At 37.0% G+C, this 20,215-nt stretch overlaps 1 protein-coding gene across 1 annotated transcript in view; it reads left to right on the forward strand.

The window, feature by feature from the left end:
- ARMC3 (armadillo repeat containing 3) overlaps positions 1-20,215 on the forward strand; it is a gene marked incomplete at its 3' end in the record, with an annotated part of 48,745 nt that overhangs the window by 11,332 nt on the left and 17,198 nt on the right. The window contains exons 7-9 of the mRNA XM_080338721.1: positions 434-617; positions 6,718-6,870; positions 6,995-7,100. Coding sequence (XP_080194847.1) covers positions 434-617; positions 6,718-6,870; positions 6,995-7,100 — 443 coding nt within the window. The remainder of the gene's footprint in view (positions 1-433; positions 618-6,717; positions 6,871-6,994; positions 7,101-20,215) is intronic.

Consider the following 20,215-nt stretch of genomic DNA (forward strand, 5'->3'; position numbering starts at 1 on the left):
TTTTTTTCCTGAATTTACTTTGATATCAATAGCCTTACATCTAATTTCCTACCATGGAAATTTCATTGTTTATGTTGCTATGAGATTTGTTTTAGTGCTTCTTGAGTTCAGATGTCACCATGGGAAATATAATATATAGAGAAATATGTGAAATTTTTGAAATTTTAAAGTGACAGGTCCTTTCTGAATACCTGCCTCACACACTTTGGTGTAAATGAGAGAATTTTGATGTTTTTACTGTTTTTGATAAATTGTTTTGCATCCTAATGGACATCAGAGAAATTATACAAAAAATATGAGTATGGGAATATGTACTTCGCAATATAAAAACACTGTTCAAAAGAAAGTTATTACGATTGTCCTAAAAGTTAAAAGCTAAAGGTATTTTAATCCTGATTTGAAGGCTATTTATTTGGGGTTTTTTCCTTGTTAGGAATTCAGTGATCTGCATGTGGAAGCTCTTGCTGTGTTGGGAAATTGTCTGGAAGATGTGCACGCTCTGCAACTGCTGCAGCAGACAGGAGGCCTTAAAAAGCTGCTGTCGTTTGTAGGAGTCTCTACTGTTCCCGATATTCAGAAGAACGCAGCAAAGGCAATTGCCAAAGCAGCTTATGACTGTATGTGACTTTTTAAAAATCCATGCATGTGAATTTGATTATGAAGTAATTTTTCATTGAGAATGAGGCCATCTTATCTGGTTGAGGGTAGTACTTCTGGTGAAGAAAAATCTGACAAGAACGAATTACAGTGATGAGTCTTGGCAATCAGAGCAGCAATTAGATGCTAGGCTCTCTCTCTATATATATATGTGTATGTGTGTGAAAATGCTAAGATTTTGCCTCAATCTGTTTTTAAATGTAATATATTCTTGCAAATGCTGTCCACAAAAAGGAAAATGGAGCTCTGAAAATACGATCTTAAGCTTTTGTTTGGTGATGCCAGGTAGCTGCTATCTTAAGCCACCTCTGCTGGCACTATTTCTCATCAGTATCAGTTAAGACTTAATCTCAAGCTGACTTCTTTTTGCATACAACCGCTTGTCTAAATGTCAGGCAATTTCAAATACAAATTCCTTTAACAGGGACATGAAAAAAAGTCTTTCAAATGGCTTGCAGATTAATATTCCCAGTGGTGTTAAATAGTTTCATTGTCATCTCTTTATAATTATTCATCCTATAGTTCTTTTTTATATGCTTTTATATCATTCAACAAGGAATTCTGAATTAGGCAGAACATGCTCATCACTTTTGCCCACAAGGATGCTCTTTAAATAAATCTACATTTGAAATTCCTTCCATACTTTATTCTTTGAGTGGCAACATATGCCTAGTAGTTCTAGATAACAAAATGCAATGTAAGAAATTACCTACTTCTGTCTATAGATTGTCATTCTGTCAACGGATTTTGATGACAGTACCTATGACAGTAGAGCTTAAATATTTCATTCATATTTCTACCGTCTCATGGTTGAATCATGGCTTTAATTTGTGTGTATTTTACAAATGCATTATCTAATTGAATACATGGCTAAAATAATCTCTCTGCAGTATTTCAGACCTCCTTTCTTCTCTCCCCATCTTATCTTTCAAATTCTTTTCTCATCTTCCTTAGTTTGACTTCCTGAATATTTGCAATTATTTGGATTGCAAATGATACATTAAAAGAGTGGAATCTACCTTTCCTAATATTCTGTGGATTTCTGTATGCTTTTATTCTTATCTGCCAGAAACTTTGTAAGTCACTGAAAATTATTTTAATTATTATCATGTTTAGGTATCCAAGATAGGAAGGGAACTTCTTATGCCAGTATTTTCTTTGTGTATTTTCCTGTATTGTTATTTTATTGTGCTACTTAGGACTGTCAGTATGATTTTTATAGTCCTGTGACAGGCTTGTAAGTAGTTTGCTAAGCAGATTTATATTTGCTACTACTACTTTCTACCGTGTCTTACTCCTTTTTCATATTGATTTTCAAATAAGCATAGCCTTCTTGTCCTCTTTCACACCTTTTTCAGTGTTTGTGGCCTAATATTTTAGCAGCTCTTAGTAGAAGCATGTCTGAACAGATTTTTAAAGCACAGTGGCAAAAGCTACACATAATATATTACTATAGTGCCGATGATCTTATACCATGGGATGTTACTGTCAGTGAAGATGCATCTTCTTGTCATACTCCTTTACAAATGGAGTCAACGTGGTTTCATTATAAAGGTTTGCTCTCTTCTTCAGCCTCTGACAGTTGGTATGGATGAAGCAAGCTGGGAAAATAGATCAAAAGAAGATTTGAAATATTTGCTTCCAAGCTGTAGAATTTTGGTGACAACCAGTTCGTCACAGGGCGACATGTTGTACTGGTGCAGTAGAAGACACAGTCCAGCAAACTTGGTTCTCCACATGGCCCCAGAAGTATTGAATTTATTTCAAATACATAGAGCTACTGGTCTGAAGTCAACCTTCCAGTGGAAAGAAAAGTGACATTGGAGACACTATAAGAAAGGGTCCAAGTGCAAAAAGAAACCAGAAATATTTGCAGTTCTTGTTTGTTTGGATCCTGGTTGTAAATATACTAAATAGTCTGTCCAAAGTGTAATACTAATGTATACGATACTCATACCTGTCTTGATGTAAATCCAAGATAATGCAACACAGCTGTAAGTTTATTCATTACTTTTTCATTAAACTTGCAATAGCCATACAGTAGCCCACACTCTTCAAGTTTGATAATCATGGTTATGTTTTACAAACAATTCCTGCATACTTGAGAAAAAAAAAAACTGCTTTTCTTTGAAAAGACAAACATACTTCTGCTATGATAGAACATGTGTCTATCTGTTTTTTTAATCCTGGCAGCTGAGTATCCATCAGTGTCTGGTTTTGAAATTATTATTGTTGACAGATGGAGTTTAGTTTTGGTTTTGGTTTTTTTCCTAATAGATGTGATCATAGCAAACATTTTGGTTTTATGCCCCTTTCAGTCCTTTAGCAAGAGATCCTGTAACTTTGTTCTTGTTGTTGTAAGACAGATGTATCCCTTAAGACAGGGACTGTAATATATACAGTCCTAAAATTACATTCGGCCCTTTGAAGGCAACCGCGAAGCTGATGTGGCCCCTAGTGAAAATGAGTTTGGCACCCCTGCCTTAAGAGCTATTCTCAATCTCAGAATCAATTACATGGTACAAACACTATATTCAATTTTAAACAGCATCTTTAGGACACTGCTCTGTTAAAGTAAACTAAAATTTATCTTATTTCTATGCATAATCTTTATCCCTTTGCCCCTGAATATTTGTTTTGTGACATAATTTTGAATTTAATATATTAATTTAGCAATGGCTTTATTTTGTATGCTCGGAATGACAGTGGTGAATTTTGCTGTGATTCCCTCTTTTCCCAGGAAATAATGCAGTCATTTCAGAATGCAAAATATAATTTAATGCTATAAATTATTGAATATCTGTGAGTGGATTTATCTGGACTGTTGAATAAGGAGGGCCTGACTTTCCCCTGGCAATGCCAGACACACCAGCAACTACAAAATGCTACGGAGTGTCTATGGAGAAAGTTTGGCCTTGCTCGGCCAAACTTCTGGTTTGAAGCTCTCCCCATTCTTTATGTGTATCTAAATGCAAATCTTTTCAAACGAGAGCATAGTAAACATGCTCTATAGCCTGATTAACATATACTTTTTCATAACACAGGCTTTTATTTATCTGGGTTATCTCAAGATCAGTGAGAGGTCATGATACTATTTAACATTAACTTTATTTCATTTGAAATTGGTATAAATAATTCCATAAGGTGACAGCAGTGAGATGAACAGGTAATCAGTGGAACTCTGATCATGATTTTGAGGTAAGAAGTGGAAATAGGAACATATATTGAAAAACAAAGCCTGGCTCATTATCAGGTCAGTGCATGAAAAACTGGACAGAAGTGTTAGGACTTCAGATTCTTTTAGTTGGGTGTGCTTGAATATTTTACTTCATGTTAAATCAATATATTTAAATTACTTATGGGTCAAGACTTTCTTCACTGTAAATATGGTATTGGCATTGACATGAGAAGTGCTTAAATACAAAGGATGCTTTTCAATTGTACATTCTTTTCTGCAGTAAAAGCCAAAGGAAACAACTCATACAAACAGAGAGAAGATCAGCAGAAAATATTCTTCCCTTAAATAGAATAGGCACCCAGATCTTAAAATATTAATGATTTTCATCTATCGGTCTAGCTAGCTAAATTTAAAATTACTATAAATTCAAATCCAAAACTGTGTTTCCACATTATTGAAAAAGTCTTTATTTTATTTAAAATATTTTAAATTACTGTTTTCACTCACTCAAATGAATTATTCGTATTATTATTATTTTGTATAGGCAGAAAATAAAGTTAAATGCTTACCCATCATCATGACTGCCTTTAAAAGCAATAATAATTTTTAAGAAAATCTGCATAGTAATAAGTAACTTGCCGTACAAGACCAAATTACTGAGGCATGAAGAACCTCTAGAGATCATTATAGAGATTATGGGCTACTTTGGCAATCAACAGGCCAGCGGCATACTTTATTATGTGTCAAAATGGTCTGTAATCCCAGTTAAAGCCTTCTCTTGAGAGCTGGCTGATGTGTGTCAGTGTTGTGGCAAATGTTCTGCTGACTCTTAAAATCCTTCCCATTTTATTTGTTGCATCTTTTGCTTTATGATTTTAGTTGTGTATCTCTGATGATTCTAAAAATACTTAAAATTGAGCTAGAGAGGAGAAAATGGCTGTCTCGTGTATGTGCGTTGAGTCATTTCTACTGTAAGTAGATTTTCAATCAAGCTTCCTTTGCATTGGCTTTGTGGACTTCTATTTACTTTTATTCACTGCAAATTCAGCTTTATTTAAAAGATACTTACGATATTTTTCTTTCTTTTTCAAACTTTTTATTCATAAGACAACAGTCCAAATAAGGGAATGATCCCTCCAAACGTTAGTAAGCATGGGTAAGATTTCCAAATATGTCTAAGTCCCACTGACTTCTCAGTTCCTGAATTTCTTTGATACATTCAAAAATTTTACCATGTAGATATAACTTGAAGCATGTCATTAGTCTGCTTTAAGTCATGGATATGGTCAAATGTTTATTGACCTTTGTAACTGCAGAGCTTCTATGCCGTCGAGTGCCTTTCTGGCTGAGAAAGCTTCACTCAGGGCTCTTTCTAACACCTGTACTTCTGGTTTGGGGGATGAGTGAGTTTATCAGTATAATTGACAGATGTCTGTAGATACTTTGTAGATGTTCTCTGTTGTTACTTGTGTAGAGGAAGGAAACATCTATTATAAAATCATAGGACATATATAAAAACATAGAACATTGTAGGAAGGGACCTTCAAAGCTCTTCTAGTCCAAACCCCTGCAATAAGCAGGGGCATCTTCAACTAGATCAAGTTGCTCAGAGCTCCATCCAGCCTGGCCTTGAATGTCTCCAGGGATGGGGCATCTACCACCTCTCTGGACAACTGGTGCCAGCATTTTACCACACTCATTGTAAAAAATTTCTTCCTTGTATCTAGCCTGAATTTCCCCTTTCTTAATTTAAAACCATTACCCCTTGTCCTGTCATAACACACCCTTGTAAAGAGTCTGTCCCCATCCTTCTTATAGGCTCCTCTGAAGCACAGAAAAGCCGCCATGAGGTCTCCCTGGAGCCTTCTCTTTTCCAGGCTGAACAGCCCCAACTCTCTCAGCCTGTCACAGCAGAGCTGTTCCAGCCCTCTGATCATCTTTGTGGCCTCCTCTGGCCCCTCTCCAACAGGTCCATGTCTTTCCTGTGCTGAGGGCTCCAGAGCTGGACACAGTGGGGGGGTCTGGTGGGGTCTCACCAGAGTGGAGCAGAAGGGCTGAATCACCTCCCTTGGCCTACTGGCCACGCTCCTTTTGATGCAGCCCAGGGTACGACTGGCCTTCTGGGCTGCAAGTGCACATTGCCAGCTCCTGTCCAATCTCTCACCCACCAGTACCCCCAAGTCCTTCCCAGCAGGGCTGCTCTCAATCCCTTCATCCCCCAGCCTGGACTGATACCAGAGGCTGCCCAGTCCTTCATTAGCTGCTGCAGATCATTGCAGTGTAGGTCAGCAGTGAACCCTATGTCACCAGGCTGAAACATAAAATTGAAATTCTCTGCAAAGTGTGTACTAATGAAGAACTGCAAGCTATGCAGAATTTAAAATTCAATTTTTAACACCCGTTGCCTCTTTTTGGCTGCTGTAGTGTGCTATCTTGTACTCCACCAAGTTCAATTGTACAATTACTAGTGTGTTCTTCAATTTTATGCATTTGGATTTTGTTAGCAACAACCAAAGTAAGCATTATCCTGAGTAAGTATGACCTGTTGAATTGGAAAAGGTGTTTTCATCAAGCCTGTATGCATTCTGCAGTTTTAAGCCTTACAGAGAACAACCTTTGCATTCTGTTGGACTATGTATGTTTAAAGCTGCATTTAATAGTCATCTTTTGGGCTTGATTCAGAGTTCCCTGAAGTGTATTGGGTTTTGGATCAGGTCCTTCATACACATTTCTTAGTTGCTGGTGCCTCTGTTACCAAAATATTGCCATTTCTATGGTATCAAAAGTAAGCGTTATGTTGGAAACAACTACATGAAATAAGATTCATGTCATTTCATCAAAAACAAATGCATATTATTGCTATTGCTCTTTTTCATTTAAAGCTGAAATTAGAACAATCTTAAATGAGGAAGAGGTTGAGAAGTCTCTCATAAACCTTTTGAAAATTGATAACGATGGAGTTAAAGTTGCTGCTTCCCAAGCAATTTCTGCCATGTGTGAGAATTCAGCTAGCAAACGTGCATTTGGACGCCAGGGTAAGTGAGGTGGGAAGGGATGAACTGAGAATCTGTGCTTTTCCTTTTATAAGGAACATATTATAATTTTACAGAGTGCTATAGTTTATTTAAAGGTTCATGTATACAATTATTTCTTTCAAAGGGATTCCTCAGCTAGTACAGTTGCTAAACAGTGACAGTGAAGAAGTAAAAGAAGCTGCAGTGACAGCATTAGCTAATTTGACAGAAGCCAGTCCTGGTAATGCAAGGTGAGTCTGCAATAATTAAATTGTTGTTTCCAACATTAATCTGAACACAAGTGATAATATTTTGATTTTTAATGAATGCTTCATCTTATCCCACAAGGCAGGTCTGTTTGAATTTGACTCTAAGGCACTTTTTGGTACTTATGAGTCATCTGGAATAGGTTGGTTCCCATCAGTGTTACAAGAGTTACACTATTTCTACTAACATTTGTTTAATCAAGGAAAGGTATGAAGCAGATGTAATGAAAGCAGAGATATAAATCATGTTTTGAAGAGAACATATGAGGAAAATATGCCTCATGATCTAAGACATTCGATGTGGGATATTTTTTGAAAATTCAAAATCAGTAAGGTATCCTTTAAAATTTTATGGTTCATGCAACTTTTTTGCCTGATTTAAACCTGGTTCTTGAGGGAGATAGCACTCATATATTCTGAATATTGGTATTGTCTTTCTCTTTTTTTCATTGTTTCCCAAGTAAAAGAGAATGCTTATAGTGCATTCTCTAAAAAGAAAAGGAAGTGTCATTTCAGTATCCAAAATAATTAACAAAGGACGATTAGCTGACTGTAAGTTCCAAAATAATTGTATCAACTAAATTCCGTTCTCAGTTGCAGAGTTCTGGTATCCCAACTCTATTAAAAATTCTGTTCAGGGAAAAGAAACAGAGCAGCCTGACGTATATGAGCAATCACATGTAACTAACAAACCATAAAATAAAATTCCTTAAAAGTTTCCTGGAATATACTCAAGGAAGTTGTAATCCATTCACAGGCATTCTTTGAAGTGAAAAAGTAAAAAAAACTCACCAAATAAATTATTTGTTTCAATTTATTGATTCAGCCCTAACAGCCACCAGTATTCACTTAATGTTACCAGATGGAGCCATAATTTGACACAAGAGAATAATATTCTCAGATTCACATAATAGATTTTTGGTCTGATATTCTGCTCTCATGTGCTTGACTCTTCAGTTGGTGTCAGTGGGAGTCACACACACATGAAAAGAGCACAGGACTGGAGTCTAGGGGTCAAACTTTCAGCTCTGTTACAGCTGTTTTTCGTAGTGCAGCCCTTTGAGGTTTCACATTGTGAAAAGGGAATCTCCAGAGTTTTGAGTTGGTATAGCGGCTCATGCCAATTCATTCAGTTTCTTTTGCCAAGGAGATAGTCACGACATTGTTTAGCTCAACTGCTAGAACAATTCTCTGAGACCTCAGGCAGGGAAATTGCTGTCTCTGTTCCTCTGCATTATAATGGAGTTTGTATTTGTTTCTTGCTGTGCAGAGTCAGGAAATTGTAAAGGTGGCTTACATAGACTGCTCTCTCTTTGCAATCCAGCTCCAAGTACAATATGGAAGCACCAGATAATCTAATCACAGGTCTTCTGTGAAAATCAGGAAGCAATAATTTACGTTAAATATGTATATTGGATGAATGCCACGTGACTATGTAATTACTTCAAAGCTTCATTTCTAAATCAAAACCATTAATAAGTCATAGAAGGGTCCAAGTATGTCTAGAATCTATAAATGAATATATAGAGTTGAACCCTCAGCTGATAGAAATTGGTACCGTTCCAGCTCAGTGACTGTCTGGCCGTACTTATTTTACATTCACATAATGAGGAAAATAATTTGGAGAAAATGCATTCTAGATTGCGTTACCATAATCATATATCTTTCTAGAATATTTTGTGTGCGTGTCTTGTAAACCACAGAAAATAAGTGTATATATAATGAAGATGCTGATTTACTTTTATAATGATGTGAATTTGCTGTATAACTGACGATATTCTAGTCCCAAATGAGGCTAATGAGACTAGTGCCCTTTTATTGGTTATAGATGAGATTCTTGTTATAAACCCTCCAAGAATATTAAATCATAAAGGTAGTAGTAGCAGGTAGACCTTATGTGGCAAGAACAAAATGTCTACAGTAAAGGGGAAGACTGTTTACTCTAAATGCTTTAACTTTTTATTAGCCAGCCAAAAATTAAATCTTGTTGAACTCATATACATATGTTCTGCCATATTTCATTTCATGAGCATTTTTGCATGTATTGTATTGACTGGAGGATGTGTACCTTGCCCCTTCATTTTGTACAGCATATGTTACAGAATGTAAACAGAGTATAAGACATGGCTATTTTTGCTGGAGATTTGTTTTTTCTGTTAGGAATATTTTGTCAAGAAGTGTTGTCTGCTTTTCATATAATATGGAAAAAAATACAAGTTAAACCAAATTGTATAATTAAGGCTTCCACAATAGCTAGCTCATAAGGATAAAGTCTTCCATTGATTAATAACACAAGAACAGCATAGGCAATGGGCAATACTACCCCCCGCTAATCTATATTAACCTTGACCTTTAGGTGCTTCCCCACAGCAATGAAAGGCGAGTTCTGTACCCTGAGCCAATCAATCCTTTGTTTCTCAACCAAGACAGCTAATAAAGGTGTCAAATATGGTGGAGGTTTTGTAATTAGAACACCTGTTCACGATGAGCGGGACAGAGACGAGGTTGTCATTTCACACAAGTCCCCAAGAAACCACGATTTGGCAAAAATTAGTGATTTAATGAATGACTCTGCCTCCCATAAGTATTTTAACCAAAGATCTAGAGCAAAAGATGACATGAATCCCATATCAAGGATTTTGAGTTTTCAAGTTTACTGGAAAACATGGATTTTCAATATTATCTGTACCAGAACACAGGAATAATACTGTAAATAACTTTTAAAATATTTCAGCATGTAAGCTTTTGCTGCATAGCTGATGTTGTGTCATACTTCAGTAGCACATAGAAAAAGGTGCAGTGGTCAAATGCCTCATGGTTTATGACTTGACAACCCTAGTTATGCTTTTATCAGAATTTTATCATAAAGTAATGGCAGTTTTAACTCTGCTGTATATTGATGATAAGTTCTTTGTAAATGCATTAATAATTAGGCTGAATAAAAGTAAAAATGCAAAATATACTGCAGTTTAAAATCCCATGTACTTACATACGATAAAGAAATTATTTTGGGATGTTACTACATGTATAGCTCTGAGCTATCTTTGATATATGTGTCAGGATTTGTTTCTGTGGGTGTGCTTCTGGGAAGAAGAGAGTTATGTTCAGCTGGGTATTTGCATCCACTTCACATTTTTTAATCCAGAACATTAACTTGCTTTATTGAAATCTGTATATAGTTATTTGGACAACAGAATGCCATTTTAAGGAATCTATGAAATCTGTCTCTTTTTGCTGTGTCCAAGCATCGGGAAATGTAGGCACAGTGGCTTCAATAATGTACATTATGCACAAATTGAAAAATTGTACACAAAGAAAGAAACAGCAGTGCCATCTATTGGACAAAAAAAATAAATTATTCTGTGCTATACAGCAAACTACAGCTGAAACGTTTTACTTCAGCCTCTGCCTATTTTCCCCATTTAAAGTATAATCAATTATTTTTGCTTTTCTTGTATTTGGGATAAATTAATCACATCAAATATAAATATGATGTTAGTTAGAAGTAACACATAGAAATAAGATCTCAAGTGTGCCAGTTAATTAGACATTGATTTGACTAGCTCTATTCTTCAGTGTTGTTGTAGCACAAATGCCATTTCTAATAGCTGTCTTCATAAATCTGGCAATGTCTGAATTCTGGGCACCTAATGGAGTTACCACTAAAGAAAAACATATGCTCTGAAATTTAGCGCTTTGTACTGGACATGAAAACTAATTAACAGCCTCAGCAATATTTGTATTAAATTGTTTATTTTATGTGCAAAATGTATAGCATTCAGTTAGAGTTCAGTCTGGGGAAAGAAGGAAAGGGATTTTGTTTGTTGTTCAGCTGTACTAAGGGCTGTAGGAAATTGTGGTACATAACGGACTTATGATCTGGCAGAATATTTCTCCTGGGGTTTATAATTAGTGCCTTGTTACATATTTCTATGTTACATATTTCTACTATCTGGAGTCAAGAGAGTAAAGCGTCATCCTAAAAACTGCAAAGTCACCAATCTTTACGTTATGTAATTCTCTAATTCTTGAATTCTTCACAAGAATCAGCTGACCTATTTGTGTTAGCAAACTTATGTCTGTATAGGCAGTTACAGGCATTATCACAGCATCTGAATGTGTGCTTTCTCATGTGTATCAAGATTTCCAAGATTTGGGAATAGGCTGGGAACTGGTCCTGGGCAGTGTCCAGTGAGGAGAAAGTGAGTTGTTCCCTTGACTTCAATGGGTGCTGCATCTATTCCGAACTGGAATTCATATACGGATCTAACAACCCAAAATACATCCTCCATCTATTTCATGTGGATAATGCTCACCTGTAATGAGAGTCCTTCACCTTCTTAAACACAGATTTTCAGTATCCACAAGAGATTTCTATTGTTTTTAAGATTGGTATGGCTGTCAAGGAATAAATTTAAAGAATGCCCTGTTTTCTTATATTTCAAATTTTGTTATTATCATTGGGAAGTAATTATTACTATCACTAGGTAGAAATATCACTAGGTTGTAATCTTCCCTAATAGAAAATGAGAAACTTAATTATAGCTTTTCTTTCAAGACTGCAGATGGAACCCAGTTCCCATAAATGGATCAATATTGAAGTGCCAGTATTACCTATGATAATACATTTGCATGAATATATGTGTTATTTTATGAGAACAGGAACAAAAATTTCTAGTATGTAAGAGCTACATTTAAGAACAGGAACAGGTAATATGTATTTCATAGGGTTTGTCTCTTTATGTTTCAATAGTTCTTCTTTATAACATAAGTTTGTGTTTCTGAAGGAGGGAATCAACAATAGAATGCCACTAGCTGTGTTCTGTAAAGGTAGTATGTTTTAATGCTGACCCCTACTGACAGAATTATGGCTTTGAGTTACTGTTCTGCAAGGTAAAGTAATTTGATTGGGTTTTGTTTGTGGTTTTATTCTTTGCATTGGTGCCCATTCTGCCAAGCTCTATGCCAATACGAGCAGTTAACTCAGGCCGTGAGCAAATTCCTATTTTGACTTTCTCTTACTGTGTATCCATAGTGTGATGGGTACTTTCTAAAGAAAAAAGGCAACACAGTCATTACCCAAAAGCTCACAAGCTTTTCCTCAAAAGTTGCATATTGATGTCCATTGAAAACTGCAAAATATTTTATGGTAAATTCTCCCTTGGCAGAAAGGCTGAATCAGGGCCTAATGCTGGGATGTCTGGCAGGTGCAAAACATTTCCCAGCAAACTGTTCATTTTTTCTCTTAGAGTTGGGAAGGTGTGGCTATGTGGAAAAGTCCCTCTATAGACTCAGACAGTGTAACTGCATTTTATTCCCAGTACAGCTCTTCTTTCACAAGAAAAATAGTGCTGTGCATTTTCCTATTTGTTTGTTTTTAAACTCTGTTGCCTATCAGGGCTTAAATTGAAGACAGAGACCAATACAGAGCACTCATTTCTATCAAACACAAATCTCATGTCACACACCCTAAGGTGCATGAGAACCTAATTGCATCCAAAATAGGTTCAGACAGAAAACAGAACACTCCTAAACTGAGATAACGGTAACTATATAGAAGTTCTACCTCAATTAGATATAGCAAAGTCTTTTGGGCTGTTTGTACTTTCCTACCTTCAAAGCGTTGCAGTATGATCGCTATTAATCATAGCTGTAGAAGGCTGGAATTTCACTCAAAGCAAGTGTATTGTCACCTGTAGCTCACTGCCATAGGGTTCTCTGGGATCAGGTCAAACTCTTTTCTCTCTGTATGGAGACTCCTAAGCCTGGGAGAGAAAACTGGGTTTTATGTAGCAGAACAAATAAGATGTTTTCTCTTGAGTGTGTATACCTACAATGGCATTCAGTGAAATGCACTGAGATGAATTATACTTTTTATGAATTAAAAATGGCAAAAGTTTTATTTTACATTTTAGTACATTTCTGACAAATGTATTGGTGCTTTTATATGCACATTTTCTTTGTAGCTTATTTCTCAAATGCAAAGGATTTAAGTATATGTTTTAACCTACTTTAGTATAATGTGAAATTATTTATTTTCAGTGTGTACTGCAGGTTTATGGCCGATCATGCAAACTGAATTCTGTCCTGCTGTGAATTTAACCTGTGCACTGACTGTGGTGTGTTGTCTACTTGGACTGTCATACCACAAGGGGGTAAAAATAAGCTTTCACAAGTAACTTTAAACATTTTGACTTGCAACCTCAGTAATTTTATCTTAACACAGTAGTGTATGTGTCCTTTTTAGAGATTTAACTTTAAGGGAGAAAAATAAAAGCGTAAGTTTCTCCACTCTGAATCATTGTAAGGGCTTGAACCTTTAGCAAGGCAAAATGGATTGCTGCCATTTGAGATGAGTTCTGAGTTGTACAGAAAAGACTTACCCCAAAGTGAAAGATTGGGTCAAGTTTTACAGTCCAAGCACTATTTGTAGAGAGGCTGACTTGGCCCAGCTTTTTTGTCCTTCCTCAGCTGGTGCTTCCAAAGATGAAGAGGAGCCCCTGTGTTCTCGGTCCCTGGGTTTGGGTGAGTTGTTGTGGGGATCCTGCTTTGGCTCTTCCTTTCCTTCCACTGCACCTCCGTGAAGGCTGCTCTGGCAACTCAATAATATCCCCCCTTATTTTGCTTTTGTAACAATATGGATTCCAGACTTTCAATGCTTGTGCTGAGTTATTGATTTTTGCATGCACTACTTCTTGTATTAGAAAAAAGAGAGATAGGGGGATAGTGTCTTTTTCATGAACTTATCCTGACTGAAGATACTTGGGGTCTGTAAAGGAAAACAAGGGTTTCTGTGGCTGAATTTCAAGCCTTTCTCATAATAGTTGAGTATCAGAAATTCTTGATAAAGTTTGCAAATAGTATTATAATTGAAAAGCTTAGATATCATGCATAGGTCGTTCATTACCAGTGCCCCTGTAATATTTGAAATTAGGAATACTACAGTTTTAGAATGGAGATTTATGTAACTTTGTCAGTGTTTAATGACGGATGTTAGAAGATCTCTGTGTATTGCTAAATGAGAGTCAGGTATTACAGTCTCAGCTAACCCAGACAGTTTAAGGTTTTATTGCTTCCAGACCATCAGGTTTATTGAGTTTGGAATTTGTTGATGTTTTAACAAGATACTTGTCATTAAGAAATTGGAATAGAGGGTCCAGTTCTTGAAATGAAAAATGAATATGGTTTGTTGATATTGTCAATATTTTTATTGTAGAACAAAGGGGCCCCAGTGTCTCTTGTGCTAGATTCCCTTACTCAAAATAAACATACTGACTTTAATTTTGCTTGTATCATGAAGAAAACAGAATACTAGTCTTTAAATAAAATACAAGTGACTATATACAAATAAATTGCTTTTCAAAATAATTAAATCACAAAGTAGAATTTTTCATAAATGCAGAAGATATTTATTGGATGTGATTATTCTGATGGCATAACAAAGCAAATGAAGAATACTAATACATTCAAGGGATACAAAGGAAGATATTTCTTGAGGTTTTTCAAACTTCTGATTATTATATTTCTCAGTCAGAAATTACATAATAAATCTGGATCAAAAATGCCTTGTGTGAAAAAGAAGTCATGCGATTTAACACAGATAGAGTTGATTTTTAAAAATGTGTGTGTAATTAGATGCATAATTCTTATGCATAATTTACATGCAATTATGTATGAAAATGAGATATACACAGGCATAAATGGCTAGCTAAGCACCTCACACACAATCACAGTAATTTTGCACAGAAATTAAACATGCAGTTGCAAATACATTTGGAAAATGAAGTCCATAAGGAGTCCAATGGCCTTTATGAAGAGGAAAAAAATTGAATTTCTTCTGAGCAGAAATTGTCTTAAATCCTCAGTCAGAAGTGGGGAAGACCATTGAAGTGAATAAAAATATAATTTAGTATAAACCTGTTTATGTACAGCTGTGGTAGAAGAAGCAAAACCAAACCTACTTTACCATTTTTATGAGGTGCCAATCTCACTACTGTATATTAAGCGCAATCCAGAGTACGCAGTGGTGTGAAGCTGCAACACTGCCCGTCCCCTCTGCCTCCCCTCCACGGAGGTTGCTTGGGTGAGAGCTCGGAGTGGCAGGCTCAGGGATTACTGTCAGCTCTTTGAACACTGGTAGTTGTTTTCTCCGTTCTGCTGGAGCTTCTCTTCAGGAGGCAAAGCTGGCTGGACCATTCCCTGTGCACTAAGGAAGTAAATAATCCGTCATCTTCCTTGTCATGTCCAGGAGGCTTGGTCAGGAAACAGAGCTATTATTATGCTTGATGTGATGCCAACAAAGAGGTGGTTCTTGCCCTGGGGAGCTTACAGTCCTAAAAATAAAAAACAAACATGACAGAGCTTTGGTCCAGTTTTTACTGATGATTGTGTTCACAACACTCTACCAATGTCTGAACGTTCCTATTGCAGTCCAGACAACTAAAGCAGTGAAATATTTAGTTCAGTGAATTTCATCTGCATCTCCGAAGTAACTGTTTAAAAATAAGTTTGTATTGTGAAACTTTCAGCAATGATTTTATTGTCAACTTTTAATTTCGTTTTCCAGTAAAAAGCCATTTGTTTTTCTCAAACTCCCATTATTTATTCTTTGACTCCTGAGTGATCTTCCAGAGAATTTTAAATACAATTTCTTAATAACCTGTTACAATGTATATTTAAAAGTAATAATTTAAATTAAATATTTATTATCTGACCTTTTAATGTTTGCCTTTCCATTGATACCCGAGAAAAATATTTTAGCTATTCTGCAGTCATTTGAATTCAACTGTAATCAGAATTTTACTGTTTCATTACAGGACATGGTTAAGGTCATTAGGGTACCTGAACCATCTATACCCTGGTTAAGGTACATGCCTAACGCTGTTAGATTAGGCCCTCTAATGATCAAAACCATGTGCTTATAAATAATAAAATTCAAATTATTTTTACTTTGATTTGAGCTCTATAATTTCTAAACCTATCTTCCCCATTTTTTTTCTTATTTGTTTGTAATTCAGATAGCTTCCACTTTTCAAAAAAACATGGTGACGTTGCAGATGCAACATCCTTTTTTTCCCCTTTTCATTGTTTTCTTTCCTTTTCTTTCAACTTTTCACTCCATTATTAGGGAATTTTATGTATTTTGAATCTTTACACACCATGGAGGAAAAAAAGCTGTGGATCTATGTAATTTACTCCTTTTCCACATCAAAAGGTGTATACTTTTTTTCACCTAAACCAAGGCTCCATTTTTCCTCGTGGATGCAGTCCCGCAGTGGGAGCAGTGATAAAGTCACTGTCTCAGGGGGTCGTTTCTGAAGCAGGATGGGTTCTGGAGGCAGGGAGAGGGGCTAGTGCCGATCTGCATCAGGTGGAGACAATGCTGGTAAAAACTTATTCATCTGACTTCTCTTGTAATAAAAAACTGCACAGTGCATATGTCTGCCCAAGATGGAAGGCAAGGAGGACCGTCATACTTAGATCTTAATGTTGTAGTATTTCAGCACCTTAAACTCCTAAGCATATTCATTCTTTCAGCTCCCTGCTGAGGTCAGGCACTGCTGGCTCTTTAACAGCTGGGGCCCCGTGGCCCAAGGTGACAGTGTTATTTCTGTGTTTTCCACAAGACTGTGGGGTAGGAGTGAGCTGAACTATGGATTCCTCATTCTTCCTTCTTCCCTCATAACCTCTCCTGTATGTGTTGCCCTCAGGTTTTTACACCCTCTTAAAATCTTATTCTCCAAGGTATTGGTTACCCTCAACTCATTACCTGCTGTTGTTACCTCTAACATGAATTCTTTTTGCCTTGTGATCCATTGGGCTACTTGATTAAACCATACTCATGAAACTGTGATTCAAAATGAATCTGCACAGGAATAGAACACGGGGTTGAAATAAATATGCATGATCTTCTAAATCAGTGGTTCTCAACCTTTTCAAAGTTGAGTGGCACTTGAGAAAATTGGCTGTGCTCTGTACCTCGCCGAGGTCACCTCCGAATGCACGAGGAGCTGTCACCTTGCTCTTTTGTCAAGTACTTGTGTACTTGCTGGCTTTATGGAAATCATAGTAAATCTGCTTGTAATATGATTGACTACGTCATTCAGTTCCATGTATCATACTATAATCAGTCTGTTAGGGACTGTATGTTTATTAGAATTTCCTACAGGACAATACATATGTTACTGGGTATAATATAGGAATATTAAGTCCTATACTTACTGCAGAGGTATCGGATATAGTACACCTGTGAGATGCACTGATACTTTCATGGGCAGTGGATCTGTCCCATAAATCCTGGAATTTCTGTGTATCCATTGTACAGGAAAAACTCTTTGATTTTAATTTTTTTTCATGAATAAGGTATGTATGTATATCCTGTGTAATGCTGTAAATCTGATAGCTTATGGACATGCCTCACTGTCCAAGGCTGTGTGCATGTATGGTGAGTCTCTCCCACACTTTGCCAGCAGGTACATCGCGTCATTGTTACACATACTATGAATGTGATGTTTTCCGGAAAGCTGGTGGTGCATGTGGTGTGCAGCTGATCCTTACATGTGCAACCAAGATGTCCAGGATTTCTTCATATACAGCAGCGTGGATATAGCTACAGCATTCCTGAGGCTGGAAATCTGGATAAAATTTTCATGGGGAAGAAAAGACAATATTAACCAGAGAACCTAGAAATACAGTGGCATTACCTAAGTAAAAAAACCAACCAAGCAAAAACAAACTAGCAAAAATCCCCCAACAACCAAACAAAACATTTTCAGCTTGTCTTCATCTGATCAAAGAGGGAAGGGAGGGAGGACACTCAGGGGGAAATCCAGCTAACTGAAGACACTCTGAGGAGTGCAGTGCAGGACACCTGAAAACATGGGGTTCACTTCTGAACAGAGACTAAGTGCTTGCATTAAAGTTATTGGTGCTCCAGCAGGATTAATTAGCCAACACCAAACTGGCCCTACACCTTTATGCTGCACCCAAGCTAATAACGCCACTCCCCACCAGTCCCTGGGTTGCTGCCTTTTCTGTGTGTTTCCAAAGCCGGGGCTGGGGCCTAACCTGCCAGCCTTCCTTACACCCCCGCTGCAGCTCTGCCTGTGAGCTGCCAGCACCTTCCAGATGAGGCAGAGACCAGACTAACAGCTGCTGTCAGCCTCTGCTCATTCATTCTGGGTATGCTTCGTAGTATCTGCATGCACCTCTCTCAAAATGTGGTTTGAAGATACCTGCCCTAAGGCCAGTTCACAGTAGGATTGGGCTCGTGTTGCCCATGTGATGGAGTTATGTAGCACAGGTTGACATGTATTCTGCTTTCTGTCCTGTTTGCATAAAAGCATTCCTGAGGTTTTTTGGTTTTATCAATGCCTTGACAGGCTTTGATAGCATAACTGTTTCTCGTATATGTAATACTCCTTAGCTTGTGTTTATTTTGTAACTGTGAAAGTTACCAAAAGGTTAGTTTGATTTTTGGTAAGACACTGTTACAATGAAACTAAGATTTTCACGTCCAGATTTATCTTATTAATGTGTTGACTGAAATTTTGCGAAACTTACAAAAGATGTACAATGTTCTGTTGTTGAGTGCCTAAATATGCTCATATAGAGGTAGGAGATTTTGTTATGTTTTCGATATAAACAAAATGTACTAAAAGGGGGTATAAAAAGCAGTTGCAAGGAAAATTCAAATTGCCATCTGTGCATTTTCATTGCTAACAATATTGCCAACTTTTGTTTAACAAACAGAGCAGATAGTAAATTGGGCATATGCCTCAAATCATTTGATCAGATTTTATATACAAACTCGGAAGACAATTCCATTTTTATAGTGTGGTGGTTTATAATGACATTGGAAAAATACCACTGAAGTTAATTTAAGATGATATAGACATAAGATGATACAGACAAAGAAATGAGTTCCCATTGTTTAGTAGAAAGGAAAGTTTTGGCAAGAAGGTTGACAAAACTCTTAAGTTATGGAATATCTGATGGCATTTGAAGAATATAAACTACATTTGTATCAATAGAGTCTTTTGCCTGTGGCAAAGAAACCAAAGATTACATAATAAGATGTTAACCCAGGCACGTATGCATTTTCGGATTTGTCAGTGTGTGGTAGTTCCTCCTCAGCCAGGCCAGGTTCTCTCTTAAGGGTCTGCAGCAGTTGTAGTCAAGCATTTACTATCACTATAAGCCATGTCACCATCTGCTTTCAAATATATTCTTTATCCCAGATATTAAATATGAAGTTGACTTTTTCTTTTAAAAGTGAATGCTGGAAGCAAAATAGCAGTCTTCAGAGGAAGGGCTTGTAGGCCAGTTCCTTCTGCTGTGACTGAGATGTTGGCTCACCTGACTATTAGTTTTGCGGCACATCAGATTTAAATCATTTGCAAATGTGTCCTCTAACAGTGCAGCTGCCCGTACCTTTTGCTGTCTCCTGCCTGAACTCACTATTCCCTAACTAGTGCTTCTTCAACTGTTATTTCTTGGCTGGACTCTAACCTAAATCTATGAAATAATCCTTCAAAAAATCTCAACAATATTCCTCAATTTCATTTGCAAACAGGTTGTTTTTCGGGTCTAGCTCAGAACTTGGCCAGCCCAGCATTTGTCCAGCACTGCTGAGGGAAAGCACCCTTCCAGGTCCTGGCTGCAGTGATTGTCTTGGAGCAGAGGGAATATTTAAACTGGATTTGCTGCTGACAGACTAGTTGATGTGGAACCACAGTTGTAGCCAGCCCTGAACTTTATGCTGATGTGTCTGTTGTACTCCTGCTGTCTAAACTAGTGTGCATAAAGCCAGCACAATAATCTCTGCATTGCCCTGAACTGCACCATGTACACCTACTCTGTAAGAATGGCAGAAACTTGCCCTACTGTGTTTATGCCACCTAAGTATCTGATCACAGAAATTAAGGGAGACAGCACAAAGAACAACAATGTGATATTCCAGCCACTATAATCCTTATTAGAAATAGTGCTAGACTGATTATGGGGAGAGGTGATAAAACTGTGCAGAGGCATTTGCCTGAAACTAAAGATTCAGAAATTCTGCATTTTTTAAAAGATGCAAGATTTCGTTCACGTGTTCA

This window comes from Nesoenas mayeri, assembly GCF_963082525.1.
Source record: "Nesoenas mayeri genome assembly, chromosome: 2".
Taxonomy (NCBI): Eukaryota; Metazoa; Chordata; class Aves; order Columbiformes; family Columbidae; genus Nesoenas; species Nesoenas mayeri.